The sequence below is a fragment of the Petromyzon marinus genome, chromosome 39 (assembly GCF_048934315.1).
Source record: "Petromyzon marinus isolate PM22_M1 ecotype Great Lakes invasive population chromosome 39, UKy_Petmar_22M1.pri1.0, whole genome shotgun sequence".
NCBI classification, from domain to species: domain Eukaryota; kingdom Metazoa; phylum Chordata; class Hyperoartia; order Petromyzontiformes; family Petromyzontidae; genus Petromyzon; species Petromyzon marinus.
Genome location: NC_133705.1, coordinates 8,135,270 through 8,162,782, shown reverse-complemented (window position 1 = coordinate 8,162,782; position 27,513 = coordinate 8,135,270). Strand labels below are relative to the sequence as shown.

Sequence of the window (27,513 nt, the reverse complement as noted above, 5' to 3'; positions counted from 1 at the left end):
CCCTGAGAAACCGTAGAGCATCCCCACGAGGGGGGCTCTCGGGTAAGAACTCAGGGGCAGGTGACCCCCCCCCCGCCCGCCCCGCCCACGAGGCCCTACGTGAGTGCATGTGTGTGCGTGTTCCTGTGGGGGGTGGTGGGGGGAAGCGCTGTGACGGAAGCCGGGTGGCTTCTCTGCTGCTGCTGCACCCTCGCCGCAGGCACGGCCACCACGGAGCGGCTTCGCTGGCGTGGCACCACAAGGGCTTCACTTTAAAACGCAGATTCGAGCCGGGATAATCGATCAATCAATAAGCGAATGTAAAGAAAAAGGTTGCGCATAAACGATCTGGTGATGCAGGCGGCAATGAGAAGGAAACTGTCGCTGTTTGGACACACGTGCAGGATGGACAACAACAGGAAAAGTATACGTGTGTTATAATCTTTGGTTCTTTCGGAAAAATCACGTAGGTGAAAGAAAAAATATATATGTAAAAAAATGAAATAAATAAATCACGACGTTTCCATTGCAACACAAGCAATCATCATCAGGTGTGACAACCACAGCAAGGAAATGTTTTACTGAAGTGGCATGATGATTGCTTGTGTTGCAATCGAAACGTCGTGATTTATTTATGTCAATTAAATATTTATTATTTGTTTTTTCACCTACGTGACTTTACCGAAAGAACCAAAGCAGAAAAATGGAAGGAATCGGAAAGAGAGGAAGACCTCGCAGAGAGCGGCTTGACGACATCATGAGAGATTGGCGCCAGAGAGAGACATGGCCGCTACTTGAGAATATTGGCACTACAAGAAAGAGTAACGTGGAAACAAAAGACGAACTGTGCAGTGGACACCTACAGTCAGGGAAAAAAGTATTTGATCCCCTGCTGATTTTGTATGTTTGCCCACTGACGAAGAAATGATCAGTCTATAATTTTAATGCTAGGTTTATTTGAACAGTGAGAGACAGAATAACAACAAAAAAATCCAGAAAAACGCATGTAAAATTTTTTTATAAATTGATTTGCATTTTAATGAGGGAAATAATTATTTGACCCCCTCTCAATCAGAAAGCGTTCTGGCTCCCAGGTGTCTTTTATACAGGTAACGAGCTGAGATTAGGAGCACACTCTTAAAGGGAGTGCTCCGAATCTCAGCTTGTTACCTGTATAAAAGACACCTGTCCACAGAAGCAATCAATCAATCAGATTCCAAACTCTCCACCATGGCCAAGACCAAAGAGCTATCCAAGGATGTCAGCGACAAGATTAAGACCTACACAAGGCTGGAATGGGCTACAAGACCATTGCCAAGCAGCTTAGTGAGAAGTTGACAACAGTTGGTGCGATTATTCGCAAATGGAAGAAACACAAAAGAACTGTCAATCTCCCTCGGCCTGGGGCTCCATGCAAGATCTCACCTCGTGGAGTTGCAATGATCATGAGAACGGTGAGGAATCAGCCCAGAACTACACGGGAGGATCTTGTCAATGATCTCAAGGCAGCTGGGACTATAGTCACCAAGAAAACAATTGGTAACACACTACGCCGTGAAGGACTGGAATCCTGCAGTGCCCGCAAGGTCCCCCTGCTCAAGAAAGCACATATACATGCCCGTCTGAAGTTTGCCAATGAACATCTGAATGATTCAGAGGACAACTGGGTGAAAGTGTTGTGGTCAGATGAGACCAAAATGGAGCTCTTTGGCATCAACTCAACTCGCCGGGTTTGGAGGAGGAGGAATGCTGCCTATGACCCCAAGAACACCATCCCCACCGTCAAACATGGAGGTGGAAACATTATGCTTTGGGGGTTTTTTCTGTTAAGGGGACAGGACAACTTCACCGCATCAAAGGGACGATGGACGGGGCCATGTACCGTCAAATCTTGGGTGAGAACCTCCTTCCCTCAGCCAGGGCACTGAAAATGGGTCGTGGATGGGTATTCCAGCATGACAATGACCCAAATCACACGGCCAAGGCAACAAAGGAGTAGCTCAAGAAGAAGCACATTAAGGTCCTGGAGTGGCCTAGCCGGTCTCCAGACCTTAATCCCATAGAAAATCTGTGGAGGGAGCTGAAGGTTCGAGTTGCCAAAGGTCAGCCTCGAAACCTTAATGACTTGGAGAAGATCTGCAAAGAGGAGTGGGACAAAATCCCTCCTGAGATGTGTGCAAACCTGGTGGCCAACTACAAGAAACGTCTGACCTCTGTGATTGCCAACAAGGGTTTTGCCACCAAGTACTAAGTCATGTTTTTCAGAAGGGTCAAATACTTATTTCCCTCATTAAAATGCAAATCAATTTAAAACATTTTTGACATGCGTTTTTCTGGTTTGTTGTTGTTGTTATTCTGTCTCTCACTGTTCAAATAAACCTACCATTTAAATTATAGACTGATCATTTCTTTGTCAGTGGGCAAACGTACAAAATCAGCAGGGGATCAAATACTTTTTTCCCTCACTGTACGGGTTATCTGCCGCTGGATAGTGATGACGATGATAATGATTAAATCAACTACTTTTGCTGTGGTTGATCACTCGAGCCACGTTTTTTAAAAGGCCCTGACATCCTGCCTCCTGAAGGCGGGAAACCCCCCACAAGCCACACACAGCGTGACGCGGCTGATAATGCCGACGAGTCACAAAGCCCTGCCCATAACCTCCCGTCCAGCGGCACACGTGGGAATGGAGGTGAGGCCTTTTACGACCGACCCGTGGGTTTTTTCCCTCTCTCGCGTTATCCGTGATTAGTTAAATATTGCATTCTTTAATTATTATGCTTGCTTACCCAGCAGTATTATGATTTAATAATACTGTTGGAGGGTCCTGCCAGGTTTTCGCAGTGTCGGATAGGGGTGTTGGGGGACGGGGGGGGGTGATGGTTGCTGTGTAGATTCCAATTGAGTGGCGTGCCAGTAATTTGTCAAATGTGAAAACGCCGGCGCTGGCAAACAATGGCTTAACCCTTGCGAATTACATCACGGGGGTTCTTCAACGTCGCAGTCTTAAATCAAAAGTGGTTGCTGAATTCGAACCGTAAGCCTCTACAGATAAAGGGGGTGGGTAACAATGCGCTAACCGCTGGGCCGTGTTCACTGCTCCCCGATGCTCCCAGCGATTTTTTGAGATGTCAAGGAGACAGGAACGGGTGCTCGACAAGAGAGACTACCCTGGAGAGGGGAAGGGAAGGAAAAAAAAAACAAGGACAGGTGGCAACGATGGAATTCTCAAGCATAGAGAGAAGCTCGAATAATCGATGCATCGGTGGACAACCAAGAGGTATGAACGAGGACTATCTACGAGACCCTTTTGAAGAGGCTTTTTAGCATTTCCGGCAATAATACAGGAGGTATTCTTAGTTTTTTCGGTAAAGTCACGTTGAAGAGAAACAACAAAATAATAAAATAACTCGAAACGTCGTGAGAATTTTTATTGTTATATATATTATTATTTTGTTGTTTCTCTTCAACGTGACTTTACCGAAAAAACTAAGAATACCTCCTGTACCGAAAAAACTAAGAATATGAATTACTGCAGTCACGAAAGCTTTAAATCAAAATTTAATACAGGAGGTGTTAAGATGTTCAAACATAAAATCTAATTCGGATTTGACCGCAAGGGAGACCCAGGACCAATGTATGTATTCATCACTGATGTTGGTGAGTGGGATTTGAACTCGGTCACCAGGATCGTAGCACAGACGCCTGCCCACTGGTAGACAAACAGGTCGCTTCTGGAAAAGAGCAAATATCACTCAGTGGGTCCTTACCTGGTAAAATAAAATAAATAGTTTTACAAAGTTTACAACTTCACGACGTTAAGCACGAAACGGCCTCCGCTCCCCCCAGATATTTTGCTGCCACTGCCGCGTTTTTATTTATTTATTTGTCCGAAGTAACAACCAAAACAATGGAGGGGGGGGGGCAAAAGAACCCATCACGGTTTAGTTCTTTGTTTTTAAGAAAGAAAGGAGTAAAATAATAATCGTGGCTTGCTCTCGGGCCAAGATCACACGAAGCGGGCTGATATTTTGCGAGCGTCTCCATGACTCTCTAACCAATGTTGTGATCTCTGCGGGAGACTTTTGGCCAACTTTTTTTTTTGGTAAAGAGAGTGAACTTTTTTGGGTGTTTTTAACATCGCCGCTGTTTTTTTCTTCTTATTCTTAATATTTAATATTTTTTTAACGCGCGCACATTTTAGTTGACGCTCGCACAAAGACAAAGACACCCACCCCCCCCACCACCCCATGTAGCCTCAACAGACTGTTGGGGCGCAAGCGCTGTTGGCGAGTAGCGCCTATGAAGGCTGGACAATCACGGCACACGAGCAGGGTGGGTGTGGCCAGCACCACGCCCGGCCGCCTTTGTTTCCCCAGTGGCGATGTTGACTACACACCGCACCCAGGTGCTCATTTGATGTCGAGTCAAACCTGGAGGAGCCCCAGAAACGGGTTCGGATAATTGTCACCAGAGCGGGAATCGAACTCGGGCGGCCGGGTCCATAGCGCGTTGCTCAAAAACACTGTAGCGCTGCTCCCCACCAACGTTGCACGAAGATCCCCCGAGTAGCCTCAACAGACTTCTGGGGCAAGTGCCTGTTAGCGAGCAGCGGCAGCAGCAGCAGCAGCATGTATGAAGGTCGGCACGGCGCACGTGGGTGCGTGTGGGCAGCACCACGCCGCACACAAAGAGACGCACGCACGCACGCTCATAGATTCACGCACACCATTCACATCTGCATCTAATATCAGGCGTGCGCGCTCTGTGGAGACAGGCGGGATGGCCAGTGGGGTGGGGGTGGAAAGGGTAGGAAGGAGAGGTTTTGTACAAACAAAAAAAGAGAATGGATAAAAACTTGGCACGAAGAAAACTCGGAACCCCCCCCCCCCCCCACGGGGGTGGACGTGCCCTGGCCGCTGGGTTGTGTATGTACTTTATAACGTGGAGGAGGTGGGGGGGCGCATGTGTGTACGTTGAACTTCTTTCGCACCGTACGTAGCCAACCGCGCTCATCGGAGATGTTCTCCATCTGCAGAGACAGCGAGAGAGGGAGAGACAACGAGAGAGACAGCAAGAGACACAATGAGAGAGAGACAGAGATCAAGGGAGACGGAGAGCGAGAGAGACAGCGAGAGACACACTCAGAGACAGAGCGCGAGAGACAGAGAGAGACAGCGAGAGACACACTCAGAGACAGAGCGCGAGAGACAGAGAGAGACAGCGAGAGACACACTCAGAGACAGAGCGCGAGAGAGAGACAGAGAGAGAGACAGACACAGAGATAGAGCGCGAGAGAGAGACAGAGAGACACACACAGAGACAGAGAGCGAGAGACACAACGAGAGAGACAGCGAGAGAGAGACAGACACATAGACAGAGAGCGAGAGACAGCAAGAGAGAGACACACAGAGACAGAGAGAGCCAGAGAGAGACACACACAGAGACAGAGAGCGAGAGAGACACACACACAGAGACAGCGAGACACACACAGAGACACAGAGACAGAGAGAGACAGCGAGCGAGAGAGACCAAGAGAGAAATCGTTTTTTGGACGTGAACTTTGGAAAATGGGGCTGTGGAATAACATCACAGAACAAGTAAAATAAAAGATGTCACGCGCACACGGTGCGCACATCGGCGTGCTAACACGGAGAGAGAGACGCACTCTCTCTTCTTGCTGTTGCGTTCACTTGCCACGTGCTCCTCCGTGCTGAGATTCCAGTCACGGATTATCCACTCCATTGGCTCTCCTCCTCCGCTGGCTCTCTTCGCTGCCCAGTATCGACCTTCACTTCCCCTTGCTGTTTCCAAAGTATCTTCCCTCGATCACCTCCTCACAACTCATTCCCCCTCTCTACCATCACGTGTCCAATCACCTCCTCACAACTCATTCCCCCTCTCTACCATCACGTGTCCAATCACCTCCTCATAACGCATTCTCCCTCACTACCATCACGTGTCCAACCACCTCCTCACAACTCATTCCCTCTCACTACCATCACGTGCCCAATCTATTCCTCACAACTCATTCCCTCTCACTACCATCACGTGCCCAATCACCTCCTCACAACTCATTCCCTCTCACTACCATCACGTGCCCAATCACCTCCGCACAACTCATTCCCCCTCACTACCATCACGTGTTCAATCCAGATGTTCTTCCTCATCCAGAAGGAGCCCACCTGGCGCAGGAACTCTCTCTGTCTCTCTCATTGTTTTTTTTAACCTTTCCACCCAACTTATACATATTTTTTTTCTAAACTTTTCACAGAACCCATATTCGTATCCATGCGGGTGTCATTCCAATCGTGCTGTCGGCGTCGTGCTGTGAAGGGCCAATTCGCAAGAACGGCCCACACAAGCGGATATTACATTACTGCTGCCGAGATCATTTATATTGTATTTCTTTATTATCATTCTGCTTGTTTACCCAGGAAAGCCTCGCCAAGATTCGTATTCGGGGAGGGCCCTGCCAAGTTTTCGCAGTCTGCGGCGATGTTTCCGCTGCCGTGCGACATCCCACTTGGGGGGCAACTCGATACCGGCTGCGTGTGTAGGACCCCGGCAGAAACCCGCGCAACAACAGCGGGGACCAACACAGAAACTCCCGAGCCGGGTATCGAACCCCAGCCGTTCCGTTCTTGCCGCGAGGCAACGAGCGTCACCACTGCAGCGCCCACTGGCGCCCATGCAAGAGAGTGGAGATGAAGAGTTGATAGTGATGATGATGATGACGGCGAAGGCCTTAAACACCCTCTTAACAATCTCACTTGAACAACAACAACAAAAACACCTCCGGGAAACGAACAATTACAGCCACGATTTATTTCAACTGTTACAGCTTCGGTTTGACAATATATATATATTTTTGAAAAATAACATTCGACAATAACATTGCATAGTGCATTGATTAACAACAGGGAAATTAAACGCCGTTTGAACATTTCGCCGAGCGACGAACAAAAGGGGCTAAAACAGTCTCACGTCGACTCCGATTTCTCACTTACAAGGTTGCTGTTGGCGAGCGCCTATCGAGGCAAAGCAGGGCACACAGAAGCTGGGGTTATTGGCATCCAGTAGTCGTCTTTGTCTCCCCCCCCTCCTGTGCTGGTGACACGTGGCATAAGGCACACACACATATCAGGCTGGGTAAACCTGGAAGGCCGTCCACGTGAACTTCAAATGAGAACCGCCATTTGTATTTTTTTATGGCAAGAGAATGAACCCAGATGGCTAGGGTCGTAGTAAACCAAACGGCATCTCACGATCATCGCCCTCTGTCACGATTCTGGGTCGCGATTCGGTTTCGATGATCGGTTGAGAAATCTCTCGGCTGCTTTCTGGGTGTTCGTCGTTACCCGCGCGACGTTTGGCACGACGTCCGGGACGTGCCGCTCCACCACCTGGGCGCTTTTCTTTGGCACGAGGTAGCGAAACGTTAGACATCGCGCCAGACGACACGCGGGTAACGACCCAGAAACGCGTCGAAGAGTTGTGCCGCGCAAAAGTGAGAGAAGAAACTTCGTCCGAATGTCATGGTCTCGTTTGTGTTCTGTGACATCCGTACGCTTTTTTTTCTCTCTCTCTCTCTCGCTTAGCTAGCCTCAACGTAGCACAAGCAGACTATTTGCATAAATCGCGAGTAATCGGTCGTTGTGCACGCAACGCTTTTTTTTGCGCGCGGCTCGAGTGAAATAACCACCAAATAATCGCATCGTTACGTGCCGAGAAAGCAATAAAAAAACACACTAATTCCAGTGAACACAACAAATAATCCTCCATATAACATTACAGGCTGGCGTTGCAAGTGCTGCGTCGGCAAGTACCCACGGAGCCCAGTCCGGCACGGCACACAAATGTGGTGTCGGGGGGGGGGGGGTGTGTGGCTAGCAACCACACCCGGCCGCCTTTCCACGTACAAACGCGCAAACGCGGGCAAAGCTGAACATTTGGACAGCAAATGACTCGGGACAGTTTTAAGTGCTCGATCCGATTGCTTGAAAGGTGACGAACAAAAAATTAAAATTACGAACTTCAAAAGCAACCCCAAAATAACAACACCACGAAGGGAGGAAACTCGTGGTGGTGGCCGCCTCCGACTAAACGGCGTTCTCAAGTATTGTGAGCTCGAGGACGACTGCACGCAGAACAAAATGAAAAATGTCATTTTGGCTTTGCACGCACGGTAAGTGCTCGCTTAGCGCGTGCTCACACAACGTGGTATTTTCCGCTATTACCGAAGACTTTTTGCAGAACGCACACCGTTATAACGTGGTTTTTCTCTTGCACTGCCCCCCCCACCAACTCCCCGGCTATGAACGCCCTGCCCAGTGTTGTGCTGCTCCCTACCCCGCCGGCTATGAACGCCCTGCCCAGTGTTGTGCTGCTCCCTACCCCGCCGGCTATGAACGCCCTGCACAGTGTTTATATTCTACTTATTTATTGCTATGAACAACAGTACCCTGAGTAACTTGTAGAAGGCGCTTGATAAACGCAATTAATTTTCATTATTATAACACTGGGAAGAGACCCAATGTTTTTTAGAAGCCAGTTATTGAACGGGCGCCACGGTGGCGAGATGTTAACTACCTCGCCTGGTGGACAGAAAGTCGTGGGTTCGATCCCGACTTTTACGCCTGTATATTTGGAGTTCGCATGTGTCTCTCTCCCCGTGGGCGTATTTGGCTGCTGCTGTAAATGTCCACACGATGACAAGCCACTCCGTTGAGCTCTCATTTGTGGCCAGGTTGCTTCTGGAAAAAAAAAAGAAGCTATATACCTAGTAGGAGAAAAACGTTGTTTAGTTCATTTTAATAAGACAAAAGTGCAGACAATCCAAGACGGACATAAGAGAAGCAAAGGACAAAGATAAACCCCCCCACCCCACCTCATTCAGAGTCCACAATGATGGGGGGGGGGGGTGAAGGAATATATATTTTTTTAAGCCCCTTAAATTACAAAGTGCAAGAATAACCCAAAACGACCACCACAAGAATGCTCGAAGGCACGGCGCTCTCGCCCTCAGCGCCAGCTGCCCCCAGCCCCCTGAGATTCACCGCGGCTCATTCAGAGCTCGGCGATGGAGGTCGCGTCAGACACAGTGGGGCCCGTGCGTTGGGGTTATTTCGACTATTTCGCCGCTATAAATGCCCACATGATGATGAGGCCACTTTGTTGAGCTATCAATTGTGGCCAGGTCGCTTCTGGAAAGAAAGTTAATACGTTAAATATCGTGTTTTTGTATTGTTTGTCGGAGAGCTGTGCGCTCCTTCCGGACATCTGTGAAAACGAGCTTCATAGCTCATCGGATTCCTCCAGTATAAATAAACATTCTAATTCTGAGTCTGAGCTTCAGGAAAATGTACATGCACCTGTTATAAACAGCATGGTTGGCTGCGTACGGTAGAAAAATTACTCTTCCTTGTTAAGCTAAAGCTCTCGACAGTTTTAGAGACACACCTTGAAGCTATAAACCATATTCTTTGTTTCTGATGTCGCCCTACCCTCCTCCCCCACCTCTGTGGCACCGACTTGGCACGTGGGTGGCGCCATTAAAATGACCGTGGCAGCACTACCCGACACCGAACCCTCGCGCCACCATCTCAAAAATAAAAACGGTGAGTTCTAGATTTAAAGCTTTCGTGACTGCAAGGATCCATACTCTTTGGTTCTATTGGGTAAAGTCACGTAGGTAAAAAATAAAATAACAAAAATCACGACGTTTCGGCCACAACACAAGCGGCCTTCATCAAAAACGGTGAGCCCACAGAGCTGTTTCCCCGCGACTCGAGCTCAAGACGGCATCCGACGCCTACGCACGTCAATTCCACTCGCACAGCCACCCACCCACACGCACGACGGCCTCTTACAGGCTCACGCCTTGCTCACCTCGCCAACTGCAACCTTCAGGCGCCCCAGGCAACGGCGGCGGCGGCGGCGGCATCACCGGCTGTGCTCAGTCGGATTTATTGAAGTTTTCATCTGTGACGCCATGAGCCATTTTCGCTCTCTGCTCACGGGAGCGGCAGTCCGTCACTTCGACCGCGGCCGCCACCGGCGTCGTCGTCTCCGGAACCCTTCCCCCTGAAGCGACGCCGGCGGGACGTCCGACGCCGAAATGCGTCGCGTCGAACGCGCCGAGGATGTCCGGCGCGTCCAAGGAGCTGCCCCGGCCCATTCTCCCGGCGCGATCCGCTTGCCCGCTGGCCGCCTCGCCCCCGTCGTCGCCTCCTGGCGGTCGGCCGCTCGCGCTCCCGCCGGAGGCCGCGAGCGCCGATCCAGTCGTTTCCGTGCCCGTCTCTTCGACGCGCACGGCTTGCTCGTCCGGCGGCTGTCCCGCAGGCGACCCTCCGTTGCTCGCCGCTCCACGATCCTCGGCCGCCGCCGCCGCTGGGCGGCCGCCGGCGTCCTCGCGATCGGCGTCGCGGCCGTCGGTCGCGAGCGTCGCTTGGGGTTCGCTCTCGTCACCGTCGAGCCAAGAATGCGGTGGGGCGTCCGAGGAGGCCTCAACTGCGGGGGGCTGGTCAGTGGGGGGCTCGTCTGCAGGGGGCTGGGCAATGGGGGGCTGGTCTGTGGGGGGCTGGTCTGTGGGGGGCTGGTCTGTGGGGGGCTGGTCTGTGGGGGGCTGGTCTGTGAGGGGCTGGTCTGTGGGGGGCTGGTCTGTGGGGGGCTCGTCTGGGGGGGACTGGTCAGTGGCAGGCTGGTCTGTGGGGGGCTGGTTTGTGAGGGGCTGGTCTGTGAGGGGCTGGTCTGTGAGGGGCTGGTCTGTGAGGGGCTGGTCTGTGGGGGGCTGGTCTGTGGGGGGCTGGTCTGTGGGGGGCTGGTCCGAGCAGCCAGATGCCAACATCCCGCCGAGCGACTGTGCCGTCACCACGGCCTCCCCGCGGGTGCGAATGCCCACGGCTCGCAGGACGGTCTCCATCTCCTTCATGTAGTCCATGTGGCCGTTCACCTGTCACGGGCGTGGGTGAAAGCTCGTCCGTTACCGGTGAACACCCGACCGCGTGACGTGCGGCATTGCAGGATAACCGTGGACGAGTGACGTAGGCTTACCGCCCTACCCCCCCCCCCACGCGTCCCCCACGTACCACTGCGGAAAGATCCACGTTGTTGATCTGGCGGCTGTCCGTGCACACCGGCTGCAGGCCGGCGACGTTCAGCTGCACCGAGGAGCTTCGGTAGAGAAACTTGAGCAGCCAGTCGCCCCTGCGAGCCGCGGTCGGTGGGGGGGGGGGGAGGGGAGGGAAGGGGGGTTAAGAGGGTCACACGCACGGGATTCCGAGACAGTCACGGCAAGGCCAACCACGCGCCGTCGCGTGACACGTGCACTCGCCGCACCGCCGCTACGAGGATGTCCCCCCTCTCCCCCTCCCCCCCTGCCCCCCTGCCCCCCCTCCCCCGGTGAAGCGGTGCCGACGCGGTGACCGTGCCTGCAGTATCCGTTGGTGATGCGGCCCGAGACGACGCGAGCGATGGGATCCCACCGCTTGGCCGAGCTCTGCACCGGCGCTCCCAGCAGCACCGCGTCCTCAACGATGCCCTCGCAGCCTGGCGACCGTCGCCACGGCAACGGGAGGACAGCGCGTGCGGACGAGCACACGCGCGTGCGCACACACACACACAAAGACACCCCTTCGTGTAGCCTTCATCGACTCTTGAGGCAAGAGCTGTTGGCGAGCAGCGCCTATGAAGGCTGGAAACGGCACACGAGGGGGGGGGGGTGGGTGGCCAGCACCCGGTCGCGCCTTTGTCTACCCAGTGAGCGACGTTTACACATCGCACCAGGGACTCGTTTCAAGCCGAGTCGACGTAGGGGAGGACCAGGATTGATTCGAATAATCGTCACCGGTGTTGGCCGTGCACGGGAATCGAACTTTGGTGGCCGAGTTTGTAGCGCGGCGCGCTAGCCGCTGCACTACCGCTCCCGACACACGCGCGGGATGATGCTTGCGCCCAAAAGCTCGTGCCAATTGAGTGAAGGTGACGGCCGTAATCTGAGCCGACAGCAGCCCTCCCCGCAGGAACGCAAATTGGCCCGGATATATGACTGCGGCTAGCGCCGTTGGCGACCCAGCGTCTAAACAAGGAGGATTGGTGTGGCTGCCGCCATTCGTACAGGACGGGTCGTCTCGGTCTCCCGCGTGCAGACTTTGACCTTGCAGCAACACCGGCAAGCGACCCGTTTTAGGTGGAGATGGTCGAGGGAGGCTCAAGCCTGGTTCAGCAAAATCCAAATTGTTACTGGGATCTTGCATTATGAGCCAGGAATTGAATCTGGGACTCCAGGATTTTAGTGAAGTGTGTGACTCGGAGATCCCCAACTCGCCTCATATCCAGTTGACTTATAGAGGCCCAGCTCAGCTACAGATGCCATTTGCCACAACCAAACATCTGCCTCTCCCCATACACAAACAGTACATAACAAGGTCGAACTAATATAACGTTATTCTCTCGAACAGCTAAATAATAACTCGACCTTGTTAGTAAAATGTAAACAAGCATGGTGATGGAAAAAGCTGCCTTAGACTGCCTCTCTGAGCCTTGGGCAATCACAACTATCCCTAAGAATCCACGAGGCACCTCATTCTGGCTCTCTGAGCCTCAGTAATAAGAATACAAATCTAATCTCCGAATAACACAATTGGCTACGCATGAAAGAAGTTCAACATACACACATTTATAAAGCGCCTTCACTCAAGGCTCTTGACGTAGCATACAAAACAACGACAGAATGGAATGATGTAGATGTTTAAGGACACGGTACAAGAATCGAGGAACGGGTGACGTCGATAGAGGGGTACTTAGAGATCACAAAAGGGCTATTAGGGGAGGGTTGGCAAGGAGTGGAGGAACAGGGGAAGAGGTAGAGAATGGGCAATAGAGAAGAGGTGAGCTTTGTGACGCAGAACCCACGAGAAGGGAGCCTTTGTCTGGCTCTGAGCCTCAGTAATAATAATCTAACCTTCAATTAGCACGGTTGGCTACGTACGGTGAGAGAGCAGTTCAACAACGGTTTGAGCGAGTACCTGCACTGAAGGCGCTGGACATACTGTAGCTGACAAAATGGTGACGCAGAATGGAATTATGTACAGGTAGTCCTCGACTTACGATGGAGATGCGTTCCGACGACCCCATCGTAAGTCGAAAATATCGTAAGTCGAAGATGGCCTAGCCTACCCAGGAGTCTTAAAGAATGGTGATAATTTAACAAAACAGAGCAATTTACAGTACCGTACTGTATAAACTATATACTCTATGTAGTTATTAATTACAATACTGTATTGCACAGTAAAATGTAAAGTAAAAAAACAAGGTAAATTCTTAGCCTACCTATATGGACTGCAATTTAATAGAAAGTTTTTTTCAGGAATCCATACTCTTTTTCAGGAAGCAATCCTATCTGCTATAAAAACTTTGAACATGCTTTGAAACACAAAAAAACACGGAAAAAAAATACGCGCGCTAACACCGAGGACAACTTCACTCCGTCGACCAGAGTGTTGAGAGTGAGGCATCACCACACAAGGCGGGAGACGCTTACATCCCAGCAGCGTCCCAACGTACAGTATCGTACCTCGTACGCTGCTGCGTTTGCCTGCCGGGCGAAATTTAAAATATTTTACAATTTTGTCGTATCGCTATCGCCATCGTAAGATCGAAATATCGTAAGTCGGGGACCATCGTAAGTCGGGGACTACCTGCAGTTGGCAGTGGCGTGCTACGGGGATCGAGGAACGAATGACAGCGAGAGAGGGGTACTCGGGGATCACGAAAGGGGTACGTGGGAGGTACGGTAAGGAACAGAGGGACGGCGAAGATGACGCAGACTCCGTACCCTTCTCCTTGGCCATCTCCTCGAGGCAGTAGAAGATGACGCGCGCCCCCAGGCTGAAGCCGATGAGAGTCACGGGCCGCTTGCCCTGTGGCGGCAACAAGCGGCCGGCACACGAGTGAGCCTCGGGCGCCCGTCGCACGCCGATCGTCGCGGCAGACGCAGCTGCGACAACCGACGACGCGCGCCCGCGTTGTGCCGCGTGCCTTTTGGTCCGACGTTTCGCCCACCCCGCCCGCCCGCCCCCCACCCCGCCCCCCCCCTCCTCTCCCCTGCTCACCTGCTGGCGCGAGAGCAGCACGCGCGCCAGCTGCTTGCCCGTCTCGGCGGCGCGATTCAGGCACACGTCCCACGGGTTGTCGATGATGTTGGCGGCGAGGAGGAGCGACGATGGCCACGCGAGTGCGGCCAGGATGCCTGGTCACGCGCGCACAGCCACGCAAAGACCCCCCCCCCCCGGCGGTGTAGCCTCAACGGACAGTCGTGGTGCGAGCGCTGTTAGCGAGTAGCGCCTAGGAAGACCGGGTTGGGTGGCAGGTATTGTGCGTGCGTGCGTGTTTGAGTTGCATGGCCACAATCGCAAGGATATGGCTCGTGTCGTCAATCTTGGTGCAGCATCGGCCTGCTGCTAATGTTCTGACGCAGTTGATGGTGACACCAACGGTGTCTTCGACGAGGGGGGGGGAAATGTCAAAACGTCAGGGGGTGCGATGTTTGGGTCTCGTACTGGGTGGTTATTCTGGACTTCCAACCTCTTCCTCTCTGTTCCAAAAATGGACGTCAGTAATTTGAACGTGCGAGCGTTTGATTCGATTTGCCCGGCGGTGGATTGTCGGTAAGGGTCCGTCCAGGTCTACGCGTGTAAGAGAGTAAGAGCTGCCTGGGGAGCGTCGTGTTGTAGCAGTTAGCGCGCCGTGTTATGATCCCGGCGACCCCCAATTCGATTCCCGTTCACCGCCAACATCAGTGACGATGATCTAAACCGATCCTGGGCCTACCCCTAGGTCGACTCGGCCTCAAATGAGTACCCGGTGCCTTGTGTAAACATCGGCACTGGGGAGACAAAGACGGCCGGGCGTCGTGCTGCCCACTCACCCCGTCGCATGCTACGCCACGCCACTGCCGGCTTTCATAGGTGCCACTCGCTGCCAAGCGCTTGTCCCAAGGCTACCCCCCGCTGCGGTCAGAGTGGGTCTCACCGGACAACACGGTGAGCTTGAGGGCCTCCTGCGCCGCCATGCTGAGCAGCCCGTTGATGATGGAGTCGATGGCACGGCCCAGCCCTCGCAGGTACTGGGACTCCCACACGAGGCAGTACTGCTCACGGCTGTGGTGCAGGCACCGCCAGGGGGTCTCAAAGCTCCCTAGGAAAGAGGGGACAGGCGGGCAGAGGGAGACAGGGAGACACAGGGAGACACAGGGACACACAGGGAGACAGGGGCACACAGGGAGACACAGGGAGACACAGGGAGACACAGGGAGACAGGGGCACACAGGGAGACAGGGACACACAGGGAGACAGGGAGACAGGGACACACAGGGAGACAGGGACACACAGGGAGACAGGGACACAGGGAGACAGGGACACAAAGGAAGACAGGGACACACAGGAAGATAGGGACACACAGGAAGATAGGGACACACAGGAAGACAGGGACACACAGGAAGACACAGGGAGACAGGGAGACACAGGGAGACACAGGGAGACACAGGGAGACAGGGACACACAGGGAGACACAGGGAGACAGGGACACACAGGGTGACAGGGACACACAGGGAGACAGGGACACACAGGGAGACAGGGACACACAGGGAGACAGGGACACACAGGGAGACAGGGGGAGACAGGGAGACAGGGACACACAGGGAGACAGGGACACACAGGGAGACAGGGACACACAGGGAGACAGGGACACACAGGGAGACAGGGACACACAGGGAGACACAGGGAGACAGGGACACACAGGGAGACACAGGGAGACAGGGGGAGACAGGGAGACAGGGACACACAGGGTGACAGGGACACACAGGGAGACAGGGGGAGACAGGGAGACAGGGACACACAGTGAGACAGGGACACACACGGTGACAGGGGCACACAGGGAGACAGGGACACACAGGGAGACAGAGACACACAGGGAGACAGGGAGACACAGGGAGACAGGGACACACAGGGAGACACAGGGAGACAGGGAGACACAGGGAGACAGGGGCACACAGGGAGACAGGGACACACAGGGAGACAGGGACACACAGGGAGACAGGGAGATTTGGGTTTGAATTCACATTCAACGCGCGCTCCGACGCCCCCTGCAGTTTCGTATATTCACAGGGCACTTGACGCAGTCACGCGGTGGTGAGGAGAGAAAACACCAGCAGAGGCGCTCACTCACTGCACTTGCCCTAATAGTCTGTTAATTCTGTACGGGGGATCTTTGTCTTTGTATGTATATCTGTTTGTGAAGCGGTGGTGTGGCGGTTAGCGTGCTGCGCTCTGACATCGGTGACGAATATCTGAACCAATCATGGGCCTCCCGAGGTCGACTTAGCCTCAAATGAGTACCTGGTGCCTTATGTAAGCATCAGCACTGGGGAGACAAAGGCGGCCGGGCGCGGTGCTGGCCACTCACGCCCCTCGTGTGCGGTGCCGGACTTCATAGGTGCAGCATTTGCACCAACATTCTGTATGTGTGTGTGTATATATACGTGTATGTAAGTTCACGTGTACATTCATCATGAATTCCATGCAGGAGTATTTGGCTTCATGTGGGAGGAACTCGAGAACCCACAATGCCCGAGCACTACTGCCTTATCAGTACTGATCGGGAAAATGTACAGTTTCGCCATTATTACGAATCATCATCAAAAAATGTACCTTCTACACTGCAAGTTGGCTGTACACCAGTCCCACTCTCCATGTGTAATGCTTTGCATCAAATCAACAAAGGTGCAGCCCTGCAATTGCTTGCTCATGCAGGGCTGCACCTTTGTTGGCAGAAGAGCCTCCAATAGAGAGACCCCTTTAGAGGGCGATTGTGTCTCCTCTTCAAATGCTGGCCAGACATCTTAAGAGGATGTGAGAGCCCCCACACACTTTACCACACCACGTGCAAATTGCCAATCAGCCAAATTTTGTTGAACCTGTTCATACTGCAGAGGGAGCACTCTACAGCCTCTGGGGGGGGGGGGGGGGAGGAGTTTTACGGAGCCCCTCCAGAGAATATTTTTGGCCTACGCTTCCACGACGCATAACGCCACGTGCCTTACATAACGCCACGTGCCTTACATAACGCCACGTGACTTACATAACGCTAGCCCTTGCCGCACATGACAGTAGACATACACGCCTCGGTTACATAACGACAATGCAGACAGGTGCGTGCCAATTTTGTATAGGGGACACACGCACACACACACACAAACACACAAACACACACCTGGTGTGCCCGAGTTGTTGTTCGTAAGAGAAGCCGCTTACACGACACTGCCCGCCAGGTGTCTTGCAATAAAGGAGAGACCCTCTGAGGGGGGAGGGTGCAAACGCTGCTGGCAAGCATCGCAGCGTTACCACCTTTCCGGTGGCAGAGGGGCACGCTTCCCCGCGCCACCGTGCGCGCGTGAGTGCGCGTTACCGTATTTGCCGGAGGAGAGCCAGCCCGTGATGGCGATGGTGACGTCCAACTTGCGCCCCTCGGTCAGGGTCACGAACTCAAACTCCTCCACCTGCCCCACGCGCTTCTTCATCTTGTACCCTTGAGCAACACCGGGAAAAAAAGAGTCGTCTCTCGGTTTCTCCTGCCGCAGCCACGCGCACTTGTATATAATTATAATAATAATTTACACTTCTATGCACGTGTGCGTGTTGAAAGTATTTCGCGCCGTACGTAGCCGACCGTGCAAATGGGAGGTGCGGGGTGGGGGGGGGGACAATAGACTAAATGCAAAAAGCAGTTCGAAGGGAACGAGCTTTCAATCTAGATTAATTAAAAGTGATTGATCACTCAAAGCCATAGCAGGACTAATGCTGCCTCCTTTCAAAGGGAGATCACAAGGCGCTACACAAACATAACAAAGACAAAGACCCCCCCCCCCCCCCCATATAGCCTGAACAGACTGTTTGGGCAAGTGCTGTTAGCGAGGACCTATGAAGGCCGGCACGGCACAAGAGGCGGTGGGTACCAGGACCACGCTGGGCCGCCTTTGTCTCCACAGTGGCGATGTTTATACACCAGGTACTCATTTGAGGCCGAGTCGACCTAGGGGAGGCCCATGACCGGTTCAAATAATCGTCGCTGATGTTGGCCGTGAGCAGGAATCGAACTCCGGTGGCCAGGTTCGTAGTGCAGCGCTAACCGCAGTCCAAGCGAGCAAGCCAGTGAGCGCGTGAGTGAGCGCGTCAGTGAGTCAGTCAAGCGAGCGCGCGAGTCACCGGTCAGGCCAGCGCCGGCCGCGCCGAACAGCGAGGTCATGACGGCGATGCCGGCGGTGGAGCCGAGAACAGCAGCGCCGGCGCCGCCGATGACCGCGCCGGCACCTGCGGCCACGAGCGGGGCCGCCAGTCCCCCCGTCACTCCTGTGGGAGCGCGTACACACACACGCGTACACACACGCGCGTACACACACGCGCGTACACACACACGCGTACACACACGCGCGTACACACACACGCGCACACACACACACACGCGTACACACACACACGCGTACACACACACACGCGTACACACACACACGCGTACACACACACACACGCGTACACACACACACGCGCGCACACACACGCGCGCACACACACGCGCGCGCGCACACACACGCACACACACACGCGGGCACACACACGCGTACACACACACGCGTACACACACACACGCACACACACACACGCGCACTCAAGACAAATATCTCCGTATAGCCTCAACAGACTTGCTGGGGAAAGTGCTGTGAGTGGGCACCTATGAAGGCCGCCACGAGGGGATGGTGTGGCCAGGACCATGCCCCGCCGCCTTTGTTTCTCCCAGTGCTAATGTTTTCAAATCGTAGCACCAGGTACCCATTTAAGGCTGAGTCGACGTAGAAGATAACTGTCACGGTTTTTGACCGTGTGTGGGAATCAAACACGGGCAGCCGGGTTTGTAGCATAGGGCGCCAACTACTGTACTATAGAAGATGCACAAAGACAAAGATCCCCCATATAACCTTTAGCAAACTGTTGGGGCAAAGTGTTGTTGGCGAGACCCAATGATCGACACTAGTAGCGAGATGCAACGTGGCATGCAAGGCATGATGGGATGACCGATCGTGTGGTCACAATCGTGCGTTTAACTGGCAAAAAAATCAAAATCACATTTCGCGTGATTATTATAATAATTATTATTACTCTGTGTGGGGGCAACTGGACGGCTGAAACACAGCGACTTGGTTAGTGGGGTTGATGAAATCTGGCTGTCCGCCTCATGGTTCCAGTTGTAATTACTGGCAAAACGTCGTACTCGCATTGTAAATGTTGTGGCTTTGCTCTCCAACACACCGGTGTGCTGTACTGGTGACGAATTGGCCACGTTCTGTTTACGTGACAACCCTTACTAGTTGGCTGTGTCGGGTGGTGGCGGCTTTAACGACACAACATTTATATATTTACGCGATCTAACCCAAAAAAACCCCCTCTATTGTGGGTTATTGAGTTATGAAAGCAGAGAGGGGATGCGTGCATCACCTGTTCTAGCAAGAGCGACGATAGCGGTGGTTGTGACGACGACGGCGGTGGCGTGACTTTATCGAGATCTGGAAGCCACTCTGCGGAAAGTTTTCATCGGCGAGGCTATCCACCAAGGGAAGCAGCCGCGGTGTGAACGGTGGTCGAAACGGCGAGGGCAATTTTTTTTTTAAATCACCACCACCACCTCTGTCCACCCAGCAACATAAATGGAAAACTCCACGGTCAGCTGATCAGCAATTCGCGTGAGGTGGGGTAAAGTGTGGGCATGCTCCCATCTTTATCAAGACGCCTGGCCAATGTGGAGAGAGGGGCTCTCTATAGCTCCCTCTAGTGGAGGTCCCTTTCCGCCAGCTGTGGGGTGATACAGCGATTGCAGGTGCTGCGCCTTTACCTACTTTCCACCACAGAAATGGCTGACCAACGGAGGAAGTGGCAGGCACGCGCGGCGACGGCGATGATGAAAATGTACTGCGGCGCGTGCAATACACGCGTTCGAATCGTGCGCGCGACAACAAATGATCAGCGATAGAATTTCAATGCAACTCGACGTGCTCATGCGTGTAACACGGCAGGGATGGCATTGTCGACGCATTAAAATAGAATCTTACACTCACGATTCGTGCATTGCATGGTCCGTCTAAGTATAGGTTGCGTAATGGAGGCAAACTATGTGCTCATATTCCTGCGGTGGGCGATACGCACGAGGCATGGCACAACTAACGAGCGAAAATTTGCAAAAACCCGGACAAACAAGACTCGCAACACATACGGGACGGCAAACACCAGGCAAGAAAGGTAGTTCCACTCTGCAACAGAATCGTGACGATGCATTGAATCGGCCGATTCGCATGATTTTATTTTATCCCCGAAAGGGCGATATTTAATGAATCTGCGTGAGCCTACGAACTGCTTTTTGTATTCAGTTTGCTGTCCTTTCCCCCGCACCTCCCATTAGCACGGTTGGCTACGCGAGGCCCGAAACAAGTTCAACATACGTACGTATACATACACGTACATACGAGACCTCGCCATTGATTTTATACGAGATTCAATCCTCGCCCTCTCTCTCCAGCCTGCAGAACAGGCGTCAGTATTACTTGAACCTCCACGGACGCTCGATGCACACCGGGACAACACGAATCTGTTAGGTTCCCCCTTCCCGAGCCCTACCTGGAAGGGAAGGCCAAGTCATGATCGAGCGTTTCGCTTTGCATGGGGCAGCAAACCGGAGGGTCTGAAGAACGCACCGCACCAACTTCGGGAGGAACCTTTCAACAACAATACCTGCGCGTGGTTCATCACTGGTGGCACATTTCCTGGGAGCGGCTCCTTCGCCGCTCGTCGCAGAGGTCCGCGGCTCGAATCCATCGGGCCACCCTGGTTAATACTGTGGCGTGTGCATTACCCCTAAAATATGGGCGCCCGTCTACTTGACAATGACTGAGAACGATGCCGGGATGTGCAGGAACTGGTCGATGTTTATTCTCCAACGAGGTCTCTGAGATCGCCTTTGGATCACCTTCACTTGTAAATGCGGTGATTGGGATTTTACCACTGTGCATCTCCCAGGCTTTGTAACAACGCTTTGCCTTTGCTAAGAAGACAATCAGAGTCGTTAGCTGTATTTAAAACTAAACTATTTTTATTTTATTTTACCAGGTAAGGACAAATAAGCTATGTAGCTCATTTTCAGAAGCCACCTGGCCACAAATGATAGCTCAACGAAGTGTCTTATCATGTGGAAATGTATAGCAGCCAAATACTCATGTTGTTGATTCTAATGTGAAGGGTAAAACCGGATGACCCGGAGAAAAATACATGCGACTACAGGTGAGAACATGCAAGCTCCAAATATACAGCAGCAGGCGTCAGGGTCGGCATCAAATCCACGACCTCCTGCATACCAGGCGAGATAGTTAACATCTCGCCACCCCGGCGAGATGTCTTGAAAGGTCACCTCTCTAAACTGGCCTGTTTACCCCCCCGCCCGCCCGCCTAGTTCTAGCCGTTTACCCAGCAGGTTCTGGTCATTTCCTGGTCTTCCACGCACGGCACACATTGAGATCTCCGGATGAAATGGGCCACTTTACAAATGTAAATCATCATTATCATCATTATTATTATAGACGAGCAGACAATTGTGCACCAGCGCCACGGCTCAAAATCACCCACGCAGCAGCAGAGCGATTCCCGACTGCAGGCCGGGTGCCGAGTCTCCTTGTGCCGCACGGGGACAGCTGCCATTGTTAGACGAGGTGCGAGTCGCTTGCCGCGTGTGAACGATTCCTGCGTAAGGGAGGGAGGCTCGACCGAAACAACCGAATCGCCGTCATCGTCGTTAGCGAGCGAGGCGACGGCGAACGATCGGCGCGTCGATCGTTCGCGCGGCGGTCGGTGGAGCTCGCGCAGAGGTCGCGGAGAGGTCGCGCGGAGGTCGCGCGGCATGCGTACCCAGCAGGGTCCCTCCCACTGTGGTGGCGAGCCCGATGAGGAGGTACCTCTTGATCTTCCTCTTCCTCTCGGCTTTCTTCCGAGCCTCCAGCTCTGCCCTGCACAGGTCGCACGTCGCCCATTGTCAATTTCAAAAGTGCACCCACAAAAAAGTATATATACGTACCCGTTTCATATTTACAAAATAATAAAATTTTTACCAGGTAAGGCCCACTGAGATGTACAGATAGTCCCCGACTTACGATGGTCCGACTTACGATATTTCGATCTTACGATGGCGATAGCGATACGACACAATTGTAAAATATTTTAAATTTCGCCCGGCAGGCAAACGCAGCAGCGTACGAGGTACGATACTGTACGTTGGGACGCTGCTGGGATGTAAGCGTCTCCCGCCTTGTGTGGTGATGCCTCACTCTCAACACTCTGGTCGACGGAGTGAAGTTGTTCTCGGTGTTAGCGCGTGTATTTTTTTCCGTGTTTTTTGTGTTTCAAAGCATGTTGAATTTTTTTTATAGCAGATAGGATTTCTTCCTGAAAAAACTTTCTATTAAATTGCAGTTCATATAGGTAGGCTAAGAATTTACCTTGTTTTTTTACTTTACATTTTACTGTGCAATACAGTATTGTAATTAATAACTACATACAGTATATAGTTTATACAGTACAGTACTGTAAATTGCTCTGTTTTGCTAAATTATCACCATTCTTTAAGACTCCTGGGTAGGCTAGGCCATCTTCGATTTACGATATTTTTGACTTACGATGGGGTCGTTGTAACGCATCTCCATTGTAAGTCGAGGACTACCTGTATAGCTCTTTATCAGGAGTGACGTGGCCGCTAATGAAAGCTCAACGAAGTGGCTTATCACGTGAACATTTAAAGCACTCAAATACTTCGAATGCACGTTTCTAAATGCGGAGGGTAAAACCGAAGGACTCGGAGAAAATTCCACGCGGTCACGGGGGAGAAAATGCAAACTCCAAATATACAGCAGGGCATCAGGTTCGGGATCGAACCCACAATATTCTATATGCCAGGCGAGGTAGTAGTCCAGATTTTCTGCGCATTCCCGAAAGCCACACACTCCGGAGGCAGCCGAGACAAGCCGGGGCCTCGTGAACTGGAGTGCGATGCCCTGAACGAGCTACGCCGCCCGCTTCTCCTTGACACGGCATTTCTAGCAACTGCTCACGTCTGGCACTATGACCAGAACAACGACGGAGGCTTCGGTTCAGCCAGCGCTCCTTAGGACCCACCCCTTCCCTCCCTTTGCTGTTAGTGGGGGTAGAGTTGGGCGGGGGGGGGGGGGGTTCTGGGGGGGAGGAGGTGAGGAGCCCTACCCAGAAAATATTACGTGAGAAATCAAGCCCTGAGAAAAATCGTTATCCTTTGCAGGACTTGATAACAGACATTTGCCATGACTTGCCACAGCCTGTGCACATGCCTAGCTCTGTCGTTCCTTCCCGCTTGTGCGGATGACTTGTCCGAAGTGTCCCTCGTATTAAACAATCGGATGCACTGCAAGCGAATACACTGCAAACGGACCGCGCGTGCTATGGATGATGTGGCGTTCGATTGGCCAGCCGCAGCCCCTGTGATCTGCCGCAGCTGTGCGGAGGTGGCTGCAGAGGTGTTTATCGAACGGAATTTCTGCTTCTTTATTTTTATTGCCCAAATTCAAAACCTCAATTTTATCCAGGCTGAGCTCTCGGCGTCATAGCGTCAAGAGATGAAGAATCCATTCGGATCTCTCGCGCAGGAGCCTGACCCTTCATATTGGAGAACGGCCCACGAAAGCGGATATCACAGAGCTACATCTGGGATCCTGTTCGAGTGACTTCTGTTTCAGACAGCAGGGGGTAACGCTTTCCCACCTGCTCTGCATATCGGAGACAATCTTCGTCACGTGACATGTCGATCCGATAGTTAATTCACAGACCTGAAATTTAGCCAAATGAAGTCCAGAACCAAATGTGTTTTATGCGAGACCATCAGTGCAATACGCTCGAGAACCACGAGCAGCTGCCAGGATTCTAACCCAGGGTCTCAGCGGTGCCGGCTCAGCGCTCCGACCTCCAAGCAACCTGGCCACCTCCGCAATTTACCCCTAAACAATACGTTCCAATTGCTTAGGAAATGTCATAAGCCAACCCGTGGCAAAACATTCGATTGGCGCCAGTTGGCTACGTATGACGCGAAAGAAGTTCAACGTACGTACGTCCAAGTAAGCCCCGGGGACATGGATTAACGGCGAAGCGTCCAAAGCGTTCAGGAGCAAGGGGGCAGTGTACTTACGTTGTGGGAACTCCAGCGCAAGGTCCGTGCGGCACGACAGAGGAGAGAAACAACATTCTCAACGAAGAAGCCTTATCGCGCGCAGGGAGAGGTACGGGCCTCTCGGTGGCCCTCCCAGAACCACGTGCGAGGAACGTGACGGTGCAAGCCAAATCGAGAAAGGCAAAGCGTGGAATGACGACAGGGATGGATGATACAATGCAGTGGGTGTGGCGGTTGCGCCGGTATCATCGATTGGTAAGTGTTATGCTAAGCTCAAGAGCCACGTCGTGTCGAAACGCTCGTCTTAGCAATCGATGTTGCCGGATTCGTGTGTGTGTGTGTGTATATATAGTGCGACGTCCACCGCGGAGATTGAGCAATCAAGTCAGCCGGTGGGCAGGTGCCGGATGGATTGTTGCATCGCTCGCACGTCACATGGAGGGACAATGGACGGTGGCCACAGCGATGGGAGTGGCAGCCAAAAAATGGAACGCACCCAAGATGACGTTCGCTGCAGAGATGAGAGCTATGAAACGTGCCCATGTGCGGACGCCGGACAGATTGTTGCATCGCGGGACCGTGAGAGATGGCGATGGCTTAGGGAGGCCTTCATCCAGCAGTGGCTAGACCCCCGATGATGGTGTCGACGATACACTGCATGTAATGAGTTGTCGTGACCCCCTCCCCACCACCGGCAGCCATGAGTGGCCATTACGTTAACCACGAGGTTAACAAAAATGAATCGATCCTCGGACCGAATCGATATCGCCTACGGGTGAATGGCTACTTACACCTCGAATTAAACGATTGGACAGAAAAAAATTATTTGATAGTTGACTTGTGAGCTGTTTGCACCAATTACAAACTGTCAGGATGGCAAGCAGCTGTCTTTGCGGCTGGACGATATCGTGGGCTGGGCAGAGGAAGGGCTGGGAATTTTTTTTCCCTTCATGCGGGCCTAATAGAGCTCTCACTTCCCCCTGGCAGAGCCACGCATTACCACAGACAAAAGTGAGTGCGGCTAATTTCCCTCCCAATATCCGATCGGTGCGGCTAAAGATGCTTGTGGCGACAGATAGAATATCGTTTGCGGGAAGTTTTGGAGTGGTGGCTGGACCCACGTGGCTGCCCGTGAGTCGTGTGAAGTAAAAGTCTCAGGCTGTGTCCGGCCCGTGGGCCGTAGGGTAGGTTCCCCACTCCTGCCGCTAAGAGACGAGGGGGTGGAGGAGCTGGCGGGCGCACGGGCGGTCACTCACGGCGTCTCCTCGTTTGGCGTGGAGTTGAGGCTTGAGACGACAGTGTCCTCAAAGTCCTCCAGATCCTCGGGCTGGACATGGAGTAGCCAGGCGATGTGACGCACCAAGACGTGCGCCCGGGCGTCATAACAGCCTGCGCACAAATATCCTCCGTATAACCTTACCAGACTGTTGGGGCAAGTGCTGTTAGGGAGCAGCTATGAAGCCCGGCAAGGCACACGAGAAGGATGGGTGGGCAGCACCACGCCCGGCTGCCTTTGTCTTCCCAATGGCAATGTTTTTACACACCGCACCAGGTACTCACTTGAGGCTGAGTCGAGCTAGGGGAGGCCCAGGACTGGTCACGACTGATGTGAGCCAACTGTCTGGGAATCGCACTCAGGCTCGCGAGGTTTATAGTGCAGCGTGCAAAATATTTCCCTGCCACTCCCCCCCCCCAAAGTTTAACATTCGCCCAAAATATTTATTTTGCTTTAACATCTGAGCAAAGACGATGTGAGCGAGCGATAAGGTTGATGATGATGATGATCAAGGCCGATGACATCACGTTGCACTCACCGTCCTTCAGCGCAAACATGACAAGGTCCTGCAAGAGACGGACAGAGATAATCAATGGACGTTGTTAATCGCATTCGATTCTGATAAAAAAAAAATGTTTTATCCTGTATTGTGGTCGGTCAAAAAAAACATTCACACTCTTCAATTGATGTTCTTTAATTGTGCCCGGCAGAGCACAGGGGAAGCAAACGTGCGTCGCTGTCCGGCACAGCTCCGGTATCGGTTATTAGGGCTTGCTCGCAAAACGACACGACAAATCTCATTTGCTTATCGCCCGAAACGTACATAAGCAGGCAGAGTCCGTTGTAAAACGCACTGCCAGATGAAGGCATCCCGAGTCCGTGCGAGTCATGGAGCTTGCTTCACTGTATCTCACCAGGCCGGTCAGTGCTTTGGTTGGTAAACAGGTTGGAGCATAGGCACAGGAGCAACTCAGTACTGTTACAGCAATAAATTCCCTTGCACTTTCCTCTATTGCCAACAACGTATCTCGAGAGCCTATAACACCTGTTTATCCATGGTGGTTACCCATCTAATTACTCGGAAGGCTCAAACAGTTTGTTGTCCTCCCGATTAGCACGGTCGGCTAGCCACGTACGGTGCGCGAAAGAAGTTCAACGGACATCCATGCAAACATGATCTGTCGCGATCAGGTGCACCACAAGCGATGTACACACAGAGGCACGCTTACGACGACGGTAATGCAGAGCCCGGTTTGTCCGTCCCCTGCTGGAGGATGAGGGCTGCCCCGTGCCCCTGTGGGTCGTGGCAACGTCCGAGCAAACCAAAAAAGAGCCACGTCACGAGTTCACTCGCGATCGTCCGCATCTCTTTAGAGTGTCCCCGAACGCGCGTCCGCCCTCGTAACAACGTTCCCACGGCGCGAGAGAGACGGCTCGGCACACGTGCGAGGCGCGCACCTGAATGAGCGGCATGAACCCGTCGCTCTTCTCCGACCGTGGTCCCAGCTCCCGAGCGATCAGATCGACGAACGAGTCGGAGCCCTCGCCGCCCGTGCCCTCGGCGAACGCCTCCATGATGGGCAGCACCGTCGCGGGCAGGCCCAGCCACTCGGTGAGCGAGGTCGTGAACCGCTGACGGAACTCGCTGCAGCAGGACGACACGTTCCGTTGACAAGTGTGCTTAACCGGAAGGTGTTGGAGAGAACTCTTAAGAGACCAGTATTAATGGGCGCCACGGTGGCGAGGATGTTAATTTCCTCGCCTGGTATACAGAAGGTCGCGGTTTCGATCCTGACCCTGATGCCTGCTGTATATTTGGAGTTTGCGTCTCTCCCCGTGGTCGCGTGGATTTTTCTCTGGGTCCTCCGGTCTTTTCCTCCGCATTTAGAATCATGCGCGGAGAGTATTTGGCTGCTATAAATTTTCACGCGATTCAACCACTTCACTAGGCTATATATATATATCTCAGTGGG

The 27,513-nt window shown here is 52.9% G+C and overlaps 1 protein-coding gene across 1 annotated transcript in view; it reads right to left on the bottom strand.

The window, feature by feature from the left end:
• Window positions 1-6,795: 6,795 nt before the first annotated feature.
• Window positions 6,796-27,513, bottom strand: part of TMCO4 (transmembrane and coiled-coil domains 4) — a 29,884-nt gene continuing 9,166 nt past the window's right edge. The window contains exons 3-14 of the mRNA XM_032968330.2: window positions 26,999-27,185; window positions 26,079-26,106; window positions 25,521-25,653; window positions 21,984-22,081; window positions 18,246-18,389; window positions 17,449-17,568; window positions 15,016-15,180; window positions 14,097-14,233; window positions 13,820-13,904; window positions 11,415-11,532; window positions 11,073-11,190; window positions 6,796-10,936 (exon numbers count right to left, since the gene is read on the bottom strand). Coding sequence (XP_032824221.1) covers window positions 9,941-10,936; window positions 11,073-11,190; window positions 11,415-11,532; window positions 13,820-13,904; window positions 14,097-14,233; window positions 15,016-15,180; window positions 17,449-17,568; window positions 18,246-18,389; window positions 21,984-22,081; window positions 25,521-25,653; window positions 26,079-26,106; window positions 26,999-27,185 — 2,329 coding nt within the window. The 3' untranslated portion in view covers window positions 6,796-9,940. The remainder of the gene's footprint in view (window positions 10,937-11,072; window positions 11,191-11,414; window positions 11,533-13,819; window positions 13,905-14,096; window positions 14,234-15,015; window positions 15,181-17,448; window positions 17,569-18,245; window positions 18,390-21,983; window positions 22,082-25,520; window positions 25,654-26,078; window positions 26,107-26,998; window positions 27,186-27,513) is intronic.